Here is an 18733-nt window from a genome sequence, read left to right on the forward strand (position 1 = left end):
CAGAGACAGGGTTTCACTGTGTTAGCCAGGATGGTCTCAAGCTTCTGACCTCGTGATCCGCCCGCCTCGGCCTCCCAAAGTGCTGGGATTACAGGCGTGAGCCACCGCACCTGGACTTTTTTTTTTTTTCTTCAATTTGAGAGCAGGTACTGTTTATTAACTGAACACATTAGAACAATAATCATGGTAGACACCTTAGTTCATTCTTCTAATAAGCCTGTTGATCTGGTCCTCTCTGTTGCCAGTATCTCCACCTTCTACAAAATGGGTGGTCTTTTTCTTCATTCTACCTCGTGGAGAGGATAATTGAAAGGAGCATGGGAAGTTATTTGCTTCTTTGAAGCATTTTCCAACAGTATATATAGATCTTATGAATCAGATCCTCCATGTGGGTGATGCCATATTTACCAAGAGATCAAGCAATCAAGTGTTATCTGTCAAAGCAATTCACTTCTTATTGATTTTTCCATAACCACACTTGCAGATTAGTTCAATTACTGACTTCACATTTGGGTATCCCCATGCAATATATGGTTCCACAATCCTCAGCATGTTTTTTGTTTGTCTGTTTGTTTGAGATGGAGTCTTGCTCTGTCACCTAGGCTGGAGTGCAGTCGCGCGATCTCGGCTCACTGCAACCTCTGCCTCCCGAGCTCAAGCGATCCTCCTGCCTCAGCCTCCCGAGTAGCTGAGGCTACAGGCACACACCACCATGTGCAGCTAATTTTTTTGTTTTTTAAATTATTTTTAGTAGAGACGATGTTTCACCATGTTGACCAGGCTGGTCTCGAACTCCTGACCTCAAATGATCGTCCTGCCTCGGCTTCCCAAAGTGCTGGGATTACAGGCGTGAAGCACCATGCCTGGCATCAGCATATTAATTGAAGCCTTGTAGAGCTTCACAAAGGTTCCATTGAAGATTTGAGGAAGATGAAGAAGCTGCAACACCTTTCGGACCTTTGGGCTCACACCATTGATACTGCTGATCCTGATAACCAACGCCAATTTGGGTTCTGCAGGTACATAGAAGTTGCTAGCTTTCTGGTCATCTTAGCCATTTGAATTTCAGTTCTGTCCATTCGCCTATAGTCCTTGTGATAGTGCTTCACTTTTTTCCTACCTAAGCTTCCTCCTGGCCTCTCGAAGCACCTTTGGGCAAACTTATTTCTCAGGTGTTTGATCTTCAGCTCTGCAAAATTCCTTCGCTTTTTCTTAAGGGTTTCTGGCACAGCAGGAACCTTCTTCTTTTTGACACCCTCCATGGTTCCAGTCTGCAAAGAACATCATAGCTCACTTTTTTTTTTTTTTTTTTTTTTTGAGATAGAGCCTTGTTCTGGAGTGCAATGGCGTGATCTCAACTCGCTGCAACCTCCGCCTCCCGGGTTCAAACAATTCTCCTGCCTCAGCCTCCCGAGTAGCTGCGATTATAGGCATGTGCCACCACACCCAACTAATTTTTGTATTTTTAGGAGAGACAGGGTTTCTCTATGTTGGCCAGGCTGGTCTCAAACTCCTGACCTCAGGTGATCTGCCTGCCTTGGCCTCCCAGAGTGCTGGGATTATAGGCATAAGCCACTTCGCCCAGCCCTCACAGGCTCACTTTTTTGTTTGTTTGTGTTTGAGATGGAGTTTCACTCTTGTTGCCCAGGCTGGAATACGATGGCGCAGTCTCGGCTCACCGCAACCTCCACCTCCTGGGTTCAAGTGATTCTCCTTCCTGCCTCAGCCTCCCGAGTAGCTGGGATTACAGGCATGCGCCACCATGCCCGGCTAATTTTGTATTTTTAGTAGAGATGGGGTTTCTCCATGTTGGTCAGGCTGGTCTCAAACTCCCGGACTTCAGATGATACACCCACCTTGGCCTCCCAAAGTGGTGAGATTACAGATGTGAGCCACCACGCCCGGCCCATAGCTCACTTCTAATCATGACAGTCACCATATGAAACTGAAGCTGCCAGTTACTGGGGCAGCACAATCACACACTCTGATTAGTCATTGCTTTTCCTCTCAAGAAACTGAAGCTAATTCTGGCTGATTACAGATAAAGGGAATTAATAAAAGGATCCTGGGCAGCCCACATAAGTATTAGGAGACTGGAGATGAAAACTTGAATGCTGATCTTCCAAGAACTATGTCCTAAAATCATGCTCAGACCCCCCCTGCTGCAGCCCTACTCAGTGGGGTAGGAGAGACTCCTGCTGTCATTCACACTGCACCAAGGATGCATGCCTTTCTGTGCCAGGAGTCTAGCCTCGCAAACTACCACCACTATTGAGGGCCAGGTGCTTCTAATACCACCCTCACCAGCAAAATGGATCCCGTGTGGACCTCATTTTCAAGTTGCTCACGTGTGCATTGAAGGAAATGATATTATGAAAGCCAAGATGAGATAAGCTTTCCCAATAAAGGAAGGTGTGGTTGGTCTATGCTGTTTACTAAGCGGGGAAAAAAAAGAACAATCTGCAAATTAACTGTGGCTTTTGGCCTGACTACCCCCAATAAAGACAACTTAAAAAAGATTTAAAATAAAAATATTTATGGCTGGGCACAGTGGCTCACACCTGTAATCCCAGTACTTTGGGAGGCCAAGGCGGGTGGATCACCTGAGGTCAGGAGTTCGAGACCAGCCTGGCCAACATGGCAAAACCCCATCTGTACTAAAAATACAAAAATTAGCCATGCATGCTGGTGCACACCTGCAATCCCAGCTACTTGGGAAGCTGAGTTAGGAGAATCGTTTGACCCAGGAGGTGGAGGTTGCAGTGAGCCGAGATTGTGCCACTGCACTCCAGCCTGGGTGACAGAGCGAAACTCTGTCTCAAAAAATAAAATAAAATAAAAATATTTAAAAAGCATCAAAGACCTTGTATGACACTGAAGAATTATCAGGAGAGAACAGGGAAAAGGACTGGAGCTCAAATAGATGGCTTAGGGTTGATTCTAAACCAGGGATATTTGTGAATAAAGACAGCAGAGACATAAAGCTTGGCTTTTGCCATTCTCAAGAGTAGAGTGGGCCGGGTGCAGTGGCTGATGCCTTTAATCCCAGCAGGTGGGAGGCCAAGGTGGGAAGATCACATGAGCCCAGGAGTTTCACACCAGCCTGGGCAACATAGTGAGACCCCATCTCTTTAAAAAAAAAGACAAAACAGCCAGGTGTGGTGGCATGCACCTGTAGTCCCAGCTACTTGGGGGGCTGAGGCAGGAGGATCGCTTGAACCCGGGAGGTCAAGGCTGCACTGAGCTGAGATTGCGACACTGCACTCCAGCCTGGGTAACAAGGTGAGACCCTGTGTCCAAAAAACAAGAGAGATAGAGTGAACATGGGTGAAAGTCCTTCAGCAACTGGGAAGGTAAACTTTAGAGAAGCATCTTCTGCTGTTTGTTGAGACTCTAATCCATGGGCATTCACTGAAAGGCAGAGATGTATTTTTGGTGGCTTTCATGCATTAGCACAATGGGAGTTGGAGCTTAACGTTCACCAAATGGAAGACGCTATGTAACAGTCCCTGTACTGGGTTGAAAACTGAAGAATTTTACTGTGTTTGTTGGGGTGGACTGTACTCCCAGGAATTTTTCTGTGTGGCCACAGAACTTCAAACCATGTGTCTGAACTGTTAAGTACCTTAGATATCTAATAGTGGAAACTGTTCAGAGTAAGATAATAGTGCCTTAGGTCTTATGGTATACATAAAAGTATTTTTTCAAATAAAATGTCCAGAAAACAATCAAATATCACAAGGCAGGTAATAAAGCAGGGAAGCCAGAACAATAGAAACAACAGACTACAGAAACGTAGACACACACACACACACACACACAAGGACTCCAGATGTTGGAATTATCAGACACAGATTGTAACACTTACTATGTTCAAGGAAATGAAAGTCCAATTTTAAGATCTCAGTGGCTGGGCAGTGCAGCTCACACCTGAAATTCCAGCACTGTGCAAGGCTGAGGCAGACAGATCACTTGAGACCAGGAGTTCAAGACCAGCCTGGGCAACATAGCGAGACCTCATCTCTATAACAAACAATAACAAACAAAAATTTAAAAATAAGTTTCTGGATTTAGGCATGTTTGTTATGTTTCAATTCACTGCAGTTATTGTCCTGATTGATTTCAAAATATTCTTTTTTTTTTTTGTCCAGTGGAAGCCTCTTCAAGTTGGCTTTTGAGTTCTTTTGACATAACCCTAGTCACCAATAAAGTTATCTTTTTATTTATTTATTTATTTATTTATTTATTTATTTATTTATTTATTCTTTGAGAAGGAGTCACATTCTGTTGTCCAGGCTGGAGTGCAGTGGCATGATCTCCATTCACTGCAAACTCCGCCTCCCGGATTCAAGTGATTCTCCTGCCTCAGCCTCCCGAGTAGCTGGGATTACAGGCACACGCCACCACGCCTGGCTAACTTTTGTATTTTTAGTAGAGACAGGGTTTCAATGTGTTGGCCAGGCTGGTCTTCAACGCCTGACCTCATGATCCGCCTGCCTCAGCCTCCCAAAGTGCTGAGATTACAGGTGTAAACCACTGCGCCCAGCCTAAACTTATCTTTAACTTCATTCTGTGGTTTTATTATTACTTTTTCCTTTTTTTTTTTTTTTGAGACTGAGTCTCGCTCTGTCGTCTGGGCTGGAGTGCAGTGGTGCGATCTTGGCTCACTGCAACCTCCGTCTCCCAGATTCAAGTGATTATCCGGCCTCGGCCTCCTGAGCAGCTGGGATTACAGGTGCCTGCCACCATGCACGGCGAATTTTTGAATTTTTAGTAGAGACAGGATTTGGCCGCTATCGGGAAATTCAGCCAGATATTGGGTGAAATTCACCCCCAATATTTCACGTAGGTTCTTTTCTATATTCCCTAAGAGTCGACTGGTCTGAGAAATAAAGGGACAGAGTACAAAAGAGAGAAATTTTAAAGCTGGGTGTCCAGGGGAGACAGCACATGTCGGCAGGTTCCGTGATGCCCCCTAAGCCGCAAAACCAGCAAGTTTTTATTAGTGATTTCAAAAGGGGAGGGAGTGTACGAATAGGGTGTGGGTCACAGAGAGCACATGCTTCACAAGGTAATAAAATATCACAAAGTAAATGGAGGCAGGGCCAGATCACAGGACCACAGGACGGGGCAAATTAAAATTGCTAATGAAGTTTCAGGCACGCATTGTCATTGATAACATTTTATCAGGAGACAGGTTTGAGAGCAGAAAACCAATCTGACCAAAATTTATGAGGCGGGAATTTCCTCGTCCTAATAAGCCTGGGAGCGCTACGGGAGACTGGGGATTATTTTATCCCTACAGCTTCGACCATGAAAGATGGCCACTCCCCAAAGTGGCCATTTCAGAGGCCTACCCTCAGGGACACATTCTCTTTCTCAGGGATGCTCCTTGCTGAGAAAAAGAATTCAGCGATATTTCTCCCATTTGCTTTTGAAAGAAGAGAAATATGGCACTGTTCCACCTGGCTCACCGGCAGTCAGAGTTTAAGGTTATCTCTCTTGTTCCCTGAACATTGCTGTTATCCTGTTCTTTTCTCAAGGTGCCCAGATTTCATATTGTTCAAACACACATCCTCTACAAACAATTTGTGTTAACACAATCATCACAGGGTCCTGAGGCAACATACATCCTCCTCAGATTACCAAGATGACGGGATTAAGAGATTAAAGACAGGCATAGGAAATCACAAGGGTATTGATTGGGGAAGTGATAAGTGTCCATGAAATCTTCACAATTTATGTTCAGAGATTGCAGTAAAGACAGGTGTCAGAAATTATAAAAGTATTAATTTGGGGAACTAATAAATGTCCATGAAATCTTCACAATCCATGTTCTTCTGGCATGGCTTCAGCCAGTCCCTCCGTTCAGGGTCCCTGACTTCCTGCAACAGGCCACGTTGGCCTGGCTGGTCTCAAACTCCTGAGCTAAAAAATTAGCCGGGCGTGGTGGGGGATGGCTGTAGTCCCAACTACTAGGGAGGTTGAGGCAGGAGAATGATGTGAACCCGGGAGGTGGAGGTTGCAGTGAGCCGAGATGGCGCCACAGCACTCCCGCCTGGGCAACAGAACGAGACTCTGTCTCAAAAAAAAAAAAAAAAAGTGTGGCAACACCATGTGTTAATGGAGCTGGAGATAACTGGGAACTCTGACACATTGCTAGAGGAGTGTGAGTTGGTCCAACCAGTTTGATTTGCAGACCATAGATAAAAAAGATCGGAAACTCTCTGATTCATTTTATCTGGCAACCTGCTCTTTCTACCAAAAGCAGATGAAGAATATACCAAAAAGAAACTACAGCCCAATCTCATTTATCATAATAGATTTTAAAAATTCTAAATAAAGCAGTAAAACAAATGGGTAGTATAATTTGTTCCAGTAGATTTTATTCTGGAAACACAAAGATGGTTAAATATCAAGAATACTGCCACCATAATTTATTACATCAAAATCTTTTTTTTTTTCTTTTGAGATGGAGTTTCATTCTTGTTGCCCAGGTTGGAGTGCAATGGCACAATCTCAGCTCATTGCAACCTCCTGGATTCAAGGATTCTCCTGCCTCAGCCTCCCAGTAGCTGGGATTACAGGCATGTACCACCACACCTGCCTAGTTTTTTTTGGTTTTTTTTGGATTTTTAGTAGTGATGAGGTTTCACCATGTTGGCCAGGCAGGTCTGGAACTCCTGACCTCAGGTGATCCACCCGCCTTGGTCTCCCAAAGTGCTCGGATTACAGGTGTGAGCTACCACGCCCAGCGTTGAAATTGCTGTTTCTAACAAGTCTTAAAAGACACCCAGACTTCAACAATTGTTATTATATTCAGATTTTTTTGTTTGTTTTTGAGACAATCTTGTTCTTTTACCCAGTCTTGAGTGCAGTAGCATGATCATGGCTCACTGCAGCCTCAACCTCCTGGGCTCAAGCGATTCTCCCACCTCAGCCTCCCGGGTAGCTGGGACTACATGTGCAGTATCATGCCTGGTTAATTTTTAAATTTTTAGAGATGGGGTCTTGCCATGTTGCCCAGGCTTCTAGAATCATTCTTCATATAACTATTTCACTAACACTGCCTCCACCACATTAAAATGGCAACAGGTCTAGAAATTATTTAAAACAAAAATTTCCAATGTTTACATATATTGTGTGATATATGTATGTATGTGTGTGTGTGTGTGTGTGTGTGTGTGTGTGTGTGTGTGTATCATTCCAAGGTACTGTTTCTAATTTTCTCCTGCAGAGAATATTCAGTATTGCAGCTGCATTGGCTAGCTGGGGATTCTATTCACCATCACATTGTCCTGGACTGAATCTGGGGACAAAAAACCACTTCGGGAACAAATTCTTGTCTTCAACAAAGAGCTGTCTTGAGTAGGCATAAAAGTAGCATTTGAGGGCCGGGCGCAGTGGCTCAAGCCTGTAATCCCAGCACTTTGAGAGGCCGAGGTGGGCGGATCACGAGGTCAGGAGTTTGAGACCAGCCTGGCCAATATGGTGAAACCCTATCTCTACTAAAAACACAAAAATAGCCGGGCGTTGTGGCGGGCGCCTGTAATCCCAGCTACTCGGGAGGCTGAGGCAGGAGAATTGCTTGAACACGGGAGGCAGAGGTTGTATTGAGCCAGAGATCGCGCCATTGCACTCCAACCTGGGCGACCGAGTGAGACTCTGACTCAAAAAAAAAAAAAAGTAGCATTTGAGTACCTTTTTTTTCTTTTCTTTTCTTTTTTTTTTTTTTTTTAGAGGAAGGGCACCCAGGCTGGAGTGCAGTGGCACCATAATAGCTCACTGCACTCTCCAACTGCTGAGCTCAAGAGATTCTCCTCCATCAGCCTCCCTAGTAGCTGTTATTACTGGCGTGAGGCACCACGCCCGGGTTATTTTCTTATTTTTTTGTAGAGGTGGTTGGAAGCGGGGGGCTGGGGAGGGTCTCGCTATGTTGCTCAGGCTGGTCTCGAACTCTTGGCCTGAAATGATCCGTCCTCCTCGGCCTCGCAAAGCGCTGAGATTACAGGCGTGAGCCACGGCGCCCAGCCTTGAATAGCTTTTTCACATGCATTGCACGTTATTTCCTTTTATTCTCTAGTTTTTGGGTCCAGTCTTAAACCTGGTAAGGGATTCATTTGGGGGTTCACACCGGCGGGCATCCTGGGTCAGGCGGAACTCTGGCTCCAGACAGCGCGCCCAAGACCACACGGTAAACCTCGTCCTACTCCAGTCCCTCCCAGATCCTCCTCTCCGCGGACGCTCCCCCTTCTTCCTGTCGCTCAGGCACTGAGGGGCGGGGAGATGGGTGTTAAAGAGGAAATATCACCAATCAACGTGCGCCTCCGGGAAACGGCGCTTCGCACTGGCTGGTTGGGTCTGACGACGTGGCTACTGTCCAATCCTCATGCTAGAGGCGGGGGCTAAAGGCCAGTGACGCAAGCAGAAGGAGGAGCGCGCCGGGTGCAAGCACGTGACCGGGGCCTGAAGCCGGAAGCTACCTATCTGGTAGGGAGCTCCCCCAGCACCTAAGACTGCGATGGTGAGTGAGGACGCATGCGCGAGAGGACCCGCCGAGGGTTCCGAGTCTCTGCTCCCCAATCTGTGTGGTTTCCCCCTCGTGGGCCTGCGCTCCACCCTCACCTCCTATCTGCTTGGGGAGGAAGAGAGGATGGAGATGGGAGGGATGGCGACGGGAATGCTGGGGAAGGGTCTGTGGGAGGGGTGTTCTGGGGCTGCGGGTAGTCTGCAGGTCAGGGGCGGAGACGAGGGGAGGTGAAGAGAGGGTCTGGCGGCAGGGGCCAGTGGGGCAGCGAAGGCCCCTTGGGGTAGCAAAGGTGGGATGTGGAAGGCCAGGGGAGCCCGGGGACCGAGAGGGGGGGCAGATGGAGGCTCGGGAAGATCAGTATTGACGACCATGTAGAGGGGTGGGGGCCGGAAAGGGACCTGGCTGGGGAATGAGAAAAGCTGGGGCCATCGTCAACCAAGAAACTTGGGTTTGCAGGTGAAGGGTATCGGGCCATCCATCCCTCTAGCATGCTTCTCACTACTTGCATCTTTACCCACTAGACTTCTGCACTGACCCAGGGTTTGGAGCGAATCCCAGACCAGCTCGGCTACCTGGTACTGAGTGAAGGTGCAGTGCTGGCGGTGCGTTCTGGGAAAGGGAGGGGGTCCCTTGGTGCACACAGCCCGGTAACCCCTTCTAATATTGGCCCTTCTTTTCTCGGCTTTTATCTGGTTTCCTGCCTGGCATCTATTAGGTTGGTACAAAAGTATTTTGCAGTTTTTGCAATTACTTTCAGTAATCAGTCTGTGGAATCTTAGTCTCCTAACGGTTGCGATTTATTTATTTACAGTTTTTGAGACTGAGTTTTGTTCTTGTTGCCCAAGCTGGAGTGCAGTGGTGCGATCTCGGCTCACTGCAACCTCCGCCTCCGGGGTTCAAGCGATTCTCCTGCCTCAGCCTCCCGAGTAGCTGGGATTACAGGCACGTGCCACCATGCTCGGCTAATTTTTTGTATTTTTAGTAGAAACGGGGTTTCACCGTGTTAGCCAGGCTGGTCTCAAACTCCTGACGTCAGGTGATCCACCTGTCTCAGCCTCCCAAAGTGCTGGGATTACAGGCGTGAGCCAACATGCCTTGCCTTTATTTGGTATTTCTTAAAGAGGCATTTGTATTTTGTTCCAAAGTACTGTATAGTGTTAGGTCTCTAGATTACAGGCGTGAGCCACCATGTCTGGCCTTTATTTGGTATTTCTTAAAGAGGCATTTGTATTTTGTTCCATAGTACTGTATAGTGTTAAGTCTCCAGATGTTTTGACTTAGCTAGAGACAAAGCTTAAGGTTAAGGGTTGAAAACAATACAGGTGGTAAAGACTATTGAAGGAATCCAGGATATTAAAAATTCAACATGTTATGACAAGGTAACTAACTTTCCGGGAGGTAGGAATTCAGCCCACCTTAAAGGAGAGTATTTACAGTGGGGGAGGACATATTTGCAGGTGTGTGGCACTAACCTATCTGAACTGATGGTAAGTTTATGCTGAAGAGATTTGGGAAGGTTTGAGGGAAGAGAAGGATATGGTCAGGGCGGATGTAATTGTGAAGGATCTTCAAGGCCAGGTTAACACACTTGAACTTATTCTTGAAGGTAATACAGTTTGAAAGGTTTTTTAAACAGAAACAAGACCCAGTGAGGTGGCTGAGCAATATTGTTGTTAGTGATGTGAAGATGGGCAGAAGGAGACGTCATTAAGAGATGAGACTGGGCCGGGCGTGGTGGTTCATGCCTGTAATCCCAGCACTTTGGGAGGCCAAGGCGGGTGGATCACGAGGTCAGGAGATCGAGACCATCCTGGCCAACACGGTGAAACCCCGTCTGTACTAAAAATACAAAAACAAAATTAGCCAGGTGTGGTGGTGGGCGCCTGTAGTCCCAGCTACTCGGGAGGCTGAGGCGGGAGAATGGTGTGAACCTGGAAGGTGGAGGTTGCAGTTGGCCGAGATCACACCACTGTACTCCAGCCTGGGCGGCAGAGCAAGACTCCGTCTTAAAAAAAAAGGAAAAAAAAAGAGATGAGACTGGGCAAGTGGCGGTAAGAAGGAGGAGCAAGGAGAGAAGAGTTTTGTTTTTGTTTTTTTTTGTTTTTGTTTTTTGAGACAGAGTCTTGCCCTGTGGCCCAGGCTGGAGTGCAGTGGCATGATCTCAGCTCACTGCAACCTCTGCCTTCCAGGTTCAAGCAATTTTCCTGCCTCAGACTCCTGATTAGCTAGGATTACAGGCGTGCACCACCATGCCCAGCCAATTTTTGTATTTTTAGTAGAGAGAGGGTTTCACCATGTTGGCCAGGCTGGTCTCGAACTCCTGACCTTGTGATCTGCCCACCTCAGCCACCCACCCAAAGTGCTGGGATTACAGGCATGAGCCGCTGCACCCAGCCTGTTTTTTGTTTTTTTTTTTTTTTTTTTTTTGAGACAGAGTCGCACTCTGTCGCCCAGGCTGGAGTGCAGTGGCGCAATCTCCACTCACTGCAAGCTCTGCCTCCTGGGTTCACACCATTCTCCTGCCTCAGCCTCCATAGTAGCTGGGACTACAGGCGCCCGCCACCATGCCCAGCTACTTTTTTGTATTTTTAGTAGAGATGGGGTTTCACCGTGTTAGCCAGGATGGTCTGGATCTCCTGACCTCATGATCCGCCTACCTCGGCCTCCCAAAGTGCTGGGATTACAGGCGTGAGCCACAGCGCCCTGCTCTTTTTTTTTTTTTAAGACAGAGTCTCGCTGTCACTCAGGCTGGGGTGCAGTGGTGAGATCACATCTCATTGTAGCCTTGAAATCCTGGGCCGAAGCGATCCTCCCGCCTCAGCATCCCAAATAACTAGAACTACAGGCAAGCACCACCACGCCCAGCCATTAAAAAAAAAAGAAATTTGTAGAGACAGGGGTCTTGCTATGTTGCCTAGGCTGGTCTCGAACTCCTGGCCTCCAGCATTCCTCCTGCCTTGGCCTCCCAAAGTGCTGAGATTACAGGCATGAGCTACTGTGCTTGACCGGGAGAAGATATTTTAGAGGAGGAATCAGTATATCTTGCTAATGACTAGAAATAGGTAATAGAGGAAATATTTCTCTAGCCAGAACTCTAAAGCCTGGAAGAGTGATGATGCCTTAAGAAACATGTCCCTGCATGGTGGCTCACGCCTATAATCCCAGCACTTTGGGAAGCTGAGGTGGGTGGATCACTTGAGGTCGGGAGTTCAAGAGCAGCCTAGCCAACATGGTGAAACCCCATCTCTACAAAAAATTAGCCTGGCATGGAGGCACATGCATGTAATCCCAGCTTCTTGGGAGGTTGAGGCAGGAGAATTGCTTGAACCCAGGAGGCAGAGGTTGCAGCGAGCCAAGATTGCACCACTGCACTCCAGCCTGGGTGATAGAGTGAGACTCTGTCTCAAAAAACAAACAAACAGGAAATCAAAAAAGGAAGTGGATTGGGAAGGAAGTGGGTAAGGATAAGGTGAAATTTGATGGCCCAACTTTAGACATTGAGTTTGATATAAAATAGCAGGTAATATATATTGCTAGTTCAGCAAAAGGAACTAAATCTAGTGGAGGCCCAGATCAAGGAAGAGGGAAGAGGAAGTTGAGACAGTCACCAGAAAAGAGGAAGCCCAAGCCACTGTCCCATCACTTACTCTAGGGGTCAACAGAGGGAGGGATTCAAGGACAAAGGGAATGTTTATGTTTGAGATTCTGCAAACAGGGCAGCAAGTGTGAAGACTTAGAAAGATGAAGCCATTAACAGGTAAGTGGTGGGCAGGCATTCATTTTGGAGAATGTGGTTTTATCAAATAGGCAGGGACACAGGAGAAATCCAGTTTCATGGGGTTAGAAAAGCATGGTCAATAAAGAGATGGATGGCCAGGCACGGTGGCTCATGTCTGTAATCCCAGCATTTTGGGAGGCTGAGGCGGGCAGATCATTTGAGGTCAAGAGTTTGAGACCAGCTGATTAATATGGTAAAACCCCATCTCTACTAAAAATATAAAAAATTAGCCAGATGTGGTGGTGCTGGTACATGCCTGTAATCTCAGCTATTTGGGAGGCTGAGGCAGGAGAATCACTTGAACCCGAGAGGCCGAGATTGCACCACTGCACTACAGCCTGGGTGACAGAACGAGATTCCGTCTCAAAAAAAAAGATGGATAAGTTGCTGCTCATCCAGGGAAGTCCAGTATTATGGGAAACAGGATGGCATCCGGAGGGTGACATTATAGGGGGAGATTTCAGGTTGTTTTTTTTCCAAAGCTGAGGGTACTGGCAAGCCAAGGGGGAGACGGTCTAAGTGTGAGAGCCAAGGGGACTGTGCCTGGAATTGCTTCCCGAGCCTGTGCCGTAATGCCCGCCCCTCTCCCTCCTCCGTCTGCGTGCAGTCATCTGGGGACCTGGAGAATGACGAGCAGGCAGCCAGTGCCATCTCTGAGCTGGTCAGCACAGCCTGCGGTTTCCGGCTGCACCGCGGCATGAATGTGCCCTTCAAGCGCCTGTCTGGTGAGCCCCTGCCCCTGCCCTTGGTGGTGGTACTGGGAGGGGGGGCTGCTTCCAGGGGCTTCTCGGCTTCTCTTCTTCCAGCTTCCTGCCATCTCCTGGGGTCTCTGGTCTGGCCACTTTCCTCCCTTTGGGACTCCCCTGTATCAGAATTGTGAATGAGAAGGCAAGAGAAAGGAGATCTAGCAGAGGCCACTCATCTTCAAATCTCTGAGCCTGGAACTATAGAACTTCTTTGGCTTTGATCCCAGCCAATGTGCGTGTGGCCCGGCCCCATGGAGTCTGTTGCACCCACTAACTCTGTGCTCCCTTCCCTCTCCTGGGGCGGGGGAAGGTGTGTCTCTCCTCCAGTGGTCTTTGGAGAACACACACTGCTGGTGACGGTGTCAGGACAGAGGGTGTTTGTGGTGAAGAGGCAGAACCGAGGTCGGGAGCCCATTGATGTCTGAGCCTGCCGGAGGGCGAGGGTCGCAGAAGCGGATTGGGTCCTGGGCCTCTGTGATGAGGCAGGCACACACGTCGGTCTTGGCTTGCTGCTATAACTAGGGCCTTCTGCTCGCCCACCTCCCACCCTTACCTGGATGGGCCGAGGCTTGGGGACTTTGAGCTGTGTTAAGAACAAGGGCAAGGAGACCTCCCTTTGTGCTCCCTCCCTCCCTAATAAACACGAGTCTGATGTTATCCAGCCCAGGGACATGTGTGTTTAGTGTCGGAATAGTTACACCCCATGTCTGTCTTCCACCTTCTGGGGAGAAAGTCATGTACCTTAGCCCAAGTTGGGTGTGGCAGGGCCGCCTCTGTGCTATAAACTGGGAAGCAGAAAAGGCTGGAGGGGAAGGGAGTCACGCTGAGCCCTGGCGACCTCTGCTCTTCCCATCAGTACACAAACTAGTCATCCTTCTCCCTCCTGAACAGGCATTTAATAGTCTTATTTCAGTTGGAAGCAATAGTTGGAAAATAAGTTACAGGAACAGACCAAAAAAAAAAAAAAATTAAAGTGCTTCAGGCTGCAAACGTAAACATAAGGGGGAGGAGGCTACCTGGCCCTGTCCCCAACCCCTGAGACAGAAGGTCACTGTCAGGGGCCCTTAGCCATCACCACCCTCTAATCTCAGCCCTGCGGGAGGGAGGGAGGGAATGTCAGAGGTGGGAAAGAACTCAGCGGGAATGAGGAAGAGACTTTGTAAACTCAGAACCAGGGTAAAAGGCGGGGGGCAAGGGAGCTCTGGGAACCCTTGCCCTGGCCTAGGGGTGGGGCCAGCCCCCCCAACAGGAACTCGGGGAATACTGGTGGCTTAGTCCCAGCCATGCCCGCCCACTTCACAGCTTCTTCCCCCATCCCTCATCAGCAGACACAGACAGGCAGCTCTGCCAGGCCTCTTCACCCCCGTCTGGGAGGCATCCCAGGGGAGGCACAGCCCGGGAGCAGGGATCCCCTCTGGGGGCGTTGGGTCTCTGGAGTGTAAGAGGGAACAGAGCTGGCACGGTGCTACTTGACGGGTTCCACCACCAGGACCTTGCACTCGCGTTTGGCAATCTTGTCCAGAGACAATACAGCCTTGTCCGGGGGCAGGTAGAGGGGGCGGCCAACAGGAGAGGCCACGGGGGGCGTGATGGCCCTGCGCTCCATCACACTGCCTGACCTGGGGGAAGGCAGAGGCTGTGGGCGCTGGTCAGACCCGGCACCCTCCCTGCTCCCATCCTCTACCGGGTCCCATGCCACACCCCCTGGTTCTGTACCTCATGAGGTGGCTTCGGGAAGGCTGCTGGTGGGAGAAGGACTGGGAGCGGCCCAGGCTAGCCTGATGCCTCTCCACCAAGTCCCGGACAGCAGGGCTGCTAGGGCTGCTCTTGCGGGAGAGGGGCCGGGCCTCGGGTGGAGGGTGGGACACGCTGGCGGTGAACTGCAGCTTCAGTTTCATGTGCTGGCTTAGCTGGGGGGAGACGCAGGTCAGCATGCCAGCTCGGCTTCCAGGGCCCAGGCCTCCTTCCACATGGTTTTCCCCACGTGACAGACTGATGTCAAATGTAAATCCCACCTTCCCTCTGCCCAGCTTTTTATTTCATCCCCAAAATCTAAGGGTCTTTCCTCCATCCACCCCAGCATTCTGTATCACTCAGCACTCAGCCCAGACCCTCCCCAGCCCACCTCGAAGAGCCCCGTCCTCAGAGCTTGGAAGCCCACACTGAAGGTGAGCGCGCTGCCCTTCCGGGAAAAGCCAAGGTTGTTGAGGGGCGTGTGGCAGACGATGGAGTCCAGGGCAGCCTGCATGGCCCGGCGCTCCTCCTCACACAGCTGCTTTCCTGGGGGCAGAAACAGGGACCAGCAAACACTACAGCGTTCCTCATTCCCACAGGGCCTTCGCCAGCACAGTCTCATCTGATTCTCAAAGCCACTCTGTGGAGTAAACTGAGCAAACGTTATCTTTTGTGCATGTTGTAGATAACAACGACTAATACTTACTGTGTGCAAGGCACGTCACTTATATTAACTCAGTATCTGCATGACAGCCCCATCACATATGAGTTGCTCTATTTTAGAGGTGAGGACTCTGAGGCCCAGAGAGGTTAAGTAACTTACTCAAGGTCACACAGCTAGTAAAGGAGAGAAGTAGAGTTCACACCAGCGAGTGCAGCTCCAGTGTCTATGCCCTGAAAGTCACTCTGCCCCACTGCCTCTCTAAACTCTCCATCTAGGACACTGGGGAGACCACCCAGGTACAGGGTGGAAGCCACCTGCCACAAGTGGCCTCCTGTGATGGGGCTGGCACCAAATTTGGCCGTTTTCACTGTCCTCCTCCCTGACTTTTTCCTTTCCCTTCCCCTCCCTGGGGACCAGATCCCCACCTGGCAGCTGACCTACCAGCCTGCGCATGCTCCGGGGTCCACACGAGCCTCACAGCAAGGAAGTCTTGGAGATTGTTAAGCAGCGTGTAGGTGACAGTGAAACGCTCATAGGTGCGAACAGGGGACTCACAAGAAGCGGTCATCACGAAACACGGGCGGTCCAGGCGGACACTGGGCAGGCTAGGAGTGGTGAGAGAGGGATGCTGGCTGTGTGTGTCAGGCCACAAAGGTGAATGCCACGGTTCCTCCGGGATCCACACTCACCGGTAGTGGGTGTAGATGCTCTGAGTGAAGGGCAGCTTTGGGGTGGACCACTGAACCACAGCAATCAGGGGAACTTCCAGGCCCTGCAGGAGGGACAAAGGGGGTTGGCGCAGGTATTAAGAGTGCCCCTCCCATCTTGAGTCAGCTGCCTGGTCTTTCCCTCCCACTGCCTTATCACTTTTCTTCGAACACACCAGCCCCTTATGCTCACCTCCTTGGCCCCTGGAGGGGGCTGCTCACCCCCTCTCAGCTGAAACAGGAAGTTGTGTTCCTCCAGGGCATTCAGCGGGCAGGGGAAGCAGCCAGAGGTCCCGGGTAGGCGGCAGAAGGAGCCCATGGAGACTTCCCCAGACTGGTGACTAGCTCAGAAAAGAGGACAAGGCATGGTCTCCCCATGCCAGAGCTCAGCCCCTGAAGCCATCCCCACCACTTCACAGCCTTGCCCCTCCCAGGACCTCACCAGACATTGTCCACCAGCAGCACAGAGCCATCCGGCATGACAGGTAGATAACTGGCATTGAAGTTGGGGAGGATTCGGATATCCCAGATGGAGATTTCCTCCTGAGAGGAGCTGTTCAGCACTGTGGGAGAGGACCAGCTTGGCTCAGAATAGCTGGACCCCTCAGGCCCCACCTTTACCCAGAAAAAACCGGACCTACCCCACCAGCCTGCCCAGAGGAACTGCATCCAATCAGTTCCCTTGCTGCTCCCCGAGGCTGGAGCCGGCAGACCTGCTTACCCTTGAGCACGGTCAAGTGTTTTCCAGCCACAGTGAACTGCCGGCATCTCAGAACCGGAGGGGGCAGCAGAGTCAGCAGCGTGCTCACTGCGGGAGGGGGTGGGGGCAAGAAGTGGTGGTCTGGGGGCTGACCTCACCTCCAGCCCAGAATTCTCACCTTCCTCTTCTCAGAGCCCATTAGCCACTTTCCAGTGTGACCCCTCCCCTCTGTCCCCCAATTCCCAGACTCTAGCTCTTTGCCTCTGCGCTGTCCTGCCCACCTTGGGCCTTGAAAGCGCTCTGCTCGCCCCGGAAAGTCTCCCCAGGAGATCGGGTCTGCAGCAATCGCAGGTAGCCTTGATCTCTGACCTCTGGTGCCTCAACCTCCCGCTTCCACACAGTCACTACAATCTGTCAAGAGGAAAGACAGATGGCTGAGCCCGGAAAAGGTGTCTGAATTAGGACAGCAGCTCCACTCTTGCTCATCTTACCTTGGCCTTAGGTGTCCCTGGGGGCAGTCTATCCAGTGAAACGGTGAGTGGGAAGATGACCTCATCTGTGGACACAATCGGTTCCTCCACAGGCAGCTGGGGTTGGGAAAGGGGTGAAGAGGTCAGGAGCAAGTCAGAGGCAGCCTGCAGCCTTTCCCTTTAAGATCGGCAGGTCATCTGCCTCCTGCCTCAGGCCCCCAGCAAACCGCCCCTCCGTCCTGTGCCGGGTCCCCCAAAGCTCCTCACCGTGGTCGCTCCCCCTGAGGTAGCAGGGCCCGGGCCGTGGGTGAGAAGGGGGCTGCAGCCTCGGAACAAACCCCCACCCCCAGGATCCCCTCCCCCTGGGGGCTCCGAATCCTGGTCGCCGGCGCCGCCGCCGCCCCCCGGCATCCCGCCTCCGGCGCTGACCGAGGCCAGAGCGGCCAGGGCCGTTGCCAGTTCTGCCCAGGCTCCTCTGGAGCCCAAGCCCGGGCCGCCCCCGGCGCCGGACCCCGCACCGCCCCGGCAGCGCAACACCAGCAGAAAGCGGACAGTCTCCCCCAAGTACAGATGGTTGCGCCGGGGCAGCGCCCGGTACCGGCCCGGATCCCCTGCCAGCTCCGCGCGCGGCGGCAGCGGCACGGCCGGGAAGTACATCGAGTAGTCGCACTGGGACTCCATGGGGTGGCGAGAACGGCGCGACTGGGAGCCCGGACCGGAGGCCGACCGCCGGCGGGGCCCGCTAGGGTGAGTCCAGAGGTTCCCGACACCTCCGGCTGCTGCGCCCGGCTGGGGCGGCCGGAGAGACCGGCCCGGTCCCGGGACCGGGGCAACGAACCCGGAACCGAGACCCGGCGGCGCCGGAACCGGGGTACTGAGCTGAATGACTGGAGAGAAACCGGAAGCGGAAGGGAGGGGGCGTGGCCGCCGAGGCCCCGGAATCTGCGGGTGCCCGGACCGTGGAGGAGGGGGCGGGGTCCCGCTGCTCCGAGGCTGCGAGAATGCAGGCAGGGGCTGCGGCCAGGCTTCTTGGAAAAGAAATGGAAGACCCCGTCGGCCAGGCGGCTTGGCTCACGCCAGTAATCCCAGCACTGTGGGAGGCCGAGGCGGCAGGATCGCTTGAGGCCAGGAGTTCAAGACCACCCTGGCCAACATAGCAAGACCTCCTCTCTGCAAAAAATTTAAAAATTATCCGGGTGCGGTGGCGCGCGCCTGTATTCCCAGCTACTTAGAAGGCAGGAGGATCCTTTGAGCCCAGGAGTTTGAAGCTGAAGTGAGCTATGATTGGGACACTGGACTGCAGCCTAGGTGACAGAGTGAGATCTTGTCTCGAAAAAAAAACCCCTTCCAACCCCACTTCTCCCAGGAAGATTCTCCATCCCTCTTCCCCTTTCCACCCTCCAT

At 51.1% G+C, this 18733-nt stretch overlaps 2 protein-coding genes across 7 annotated transcripts; one reads left to right on the forward strand and one right to left on the reverse strand.

The window, feature by feature from the left end:
* On the forward strand, window positions 1–13716 carry LAMTOR4 (late endosomal/lysosomal adaptor, MAPK and MTOR activator 4). 5 transcript variants are annotated; one of them, XM_054559047.2, is made up of 7 exons: window positions 1–146; window positions 752–1019; window positions 8084–8194; window positions 8397–8524; window positions 9052–9132; window positions 12916–13033; window positions 13382–13715. In XM_054559047.2, exons 4-7 carry the CDS (start codon window positions 8522–8524, stop codon window positions 13477–13479), a joined length of 300 nt encoding a protein of 99 aa, XP_054415022.1. In that variant the 5' UTR covers window positions 1–146; window positions 752–1019; window positions 8084–8194; window positions 8397–8521; the 3' UTR covers window positions 13480–13715.
* A 212-nt stretch (window positions 13717–13928) lies between these two features.
* On the reverse strand, window positions 13929–18235 carry TRAPPC14 (trafficking protein particle complex subunit 14). 2 transcript variants are annotated; one of them, XM_009242617.3, is made up of 11 exons: window positions 17597–18235; window positions 17351–17446; window positions 17141–17270; window positions 16881–16967; window positions 16602–16722; window positions 16353–16500; window positions 16142–16224; window positions 15894–16057; window positions 15180–15334; window positions 14771–14964; window positions 13929–14673 (listed from the first exon to the last, which is right to left on the reverse strand). In XM_009242617.3, exons 1-11 carry the CDS (start codon window positions 18008–18010, stop codon window positions 14520–14522), a joined length of 1746 nt encoding a protein of 581 aa, XP_009240892.1. In that variant the 5' UTR covers window positions 18011–18235; the 3' UTR covers window positions 13929–14519. The 2 variants fall into 2 exon arrangements, with proteins under 2 accessions (XP_009240892.1, XP_054416211.1); XM_054560236.2 differs by having other exon boundaries at window positions 18046–18232.
* Window positions 18236–18733: the final 498 nt, after the last annotated feature.

The sequence above is a fragment of the Pongo abelii genome, chromosome 6, assembly GCF_028885655.2.
Source record: "Pongo abelii isolate AG06213 chromosome 6, NHGRI_mPonAbe1-v2.0_pri, whole genome shotgun sequence".
Classification (NCBI taxonomy): Eukaryota; Metazoa; Chordata; class Mammalia; order Primates; family Hominidae; genus Pongo; species Pongo abelii.

Excerpts from the sequence above, each read along its gene's own strand:
- LAMTOR4 (XM_054559046.2), top strand. The coding sequence starts at position 8,539 with ATGCGCGAGAGGACCCGCCGAGGGTTCCGAGTCTCTGCTCCCCAATCT. Across the intron at positions 8,587-9,051 it reads GAGTCTCTGCTCCCCAATCT|ACTTCTGCACTGACCCAGGG; the intron begins GTGTGGTTTCCC and ends TTTACCCACTAG. Across the intron at positions 13,034-13,381 it reads GCCCTTCAAGCGCCTGTCTG|TGGTCTTTGGAGAACACACA; the intron begins GTGAGCCCCTGC and ends TCTCTCCTCCAG.
- TRAPPC14 (XM_009242617.3), bottom strand. The coding sequence starts at position 18,010 with ATGGAGTCCCAGTGCGACTACTCGATGTACTTCCCGGCCGTGCCGCTG. Across the intron at positions 17,447-17,596 it reads CCTCAGGGGGAGCGACCACG|CTGCCTGTGGAGGAACCGAT; the intron begins GTGAGGAGCTTT and ends TCCCAACCCCAG. Across the intron at positions 16,723-16,880 it reads ACACTTGACCGTGCTCAAGG|TGCTGAACAGCTCCTCTCAG; the intron begins GTAAGCAGGTCT and ends CCTCTCCCACAG.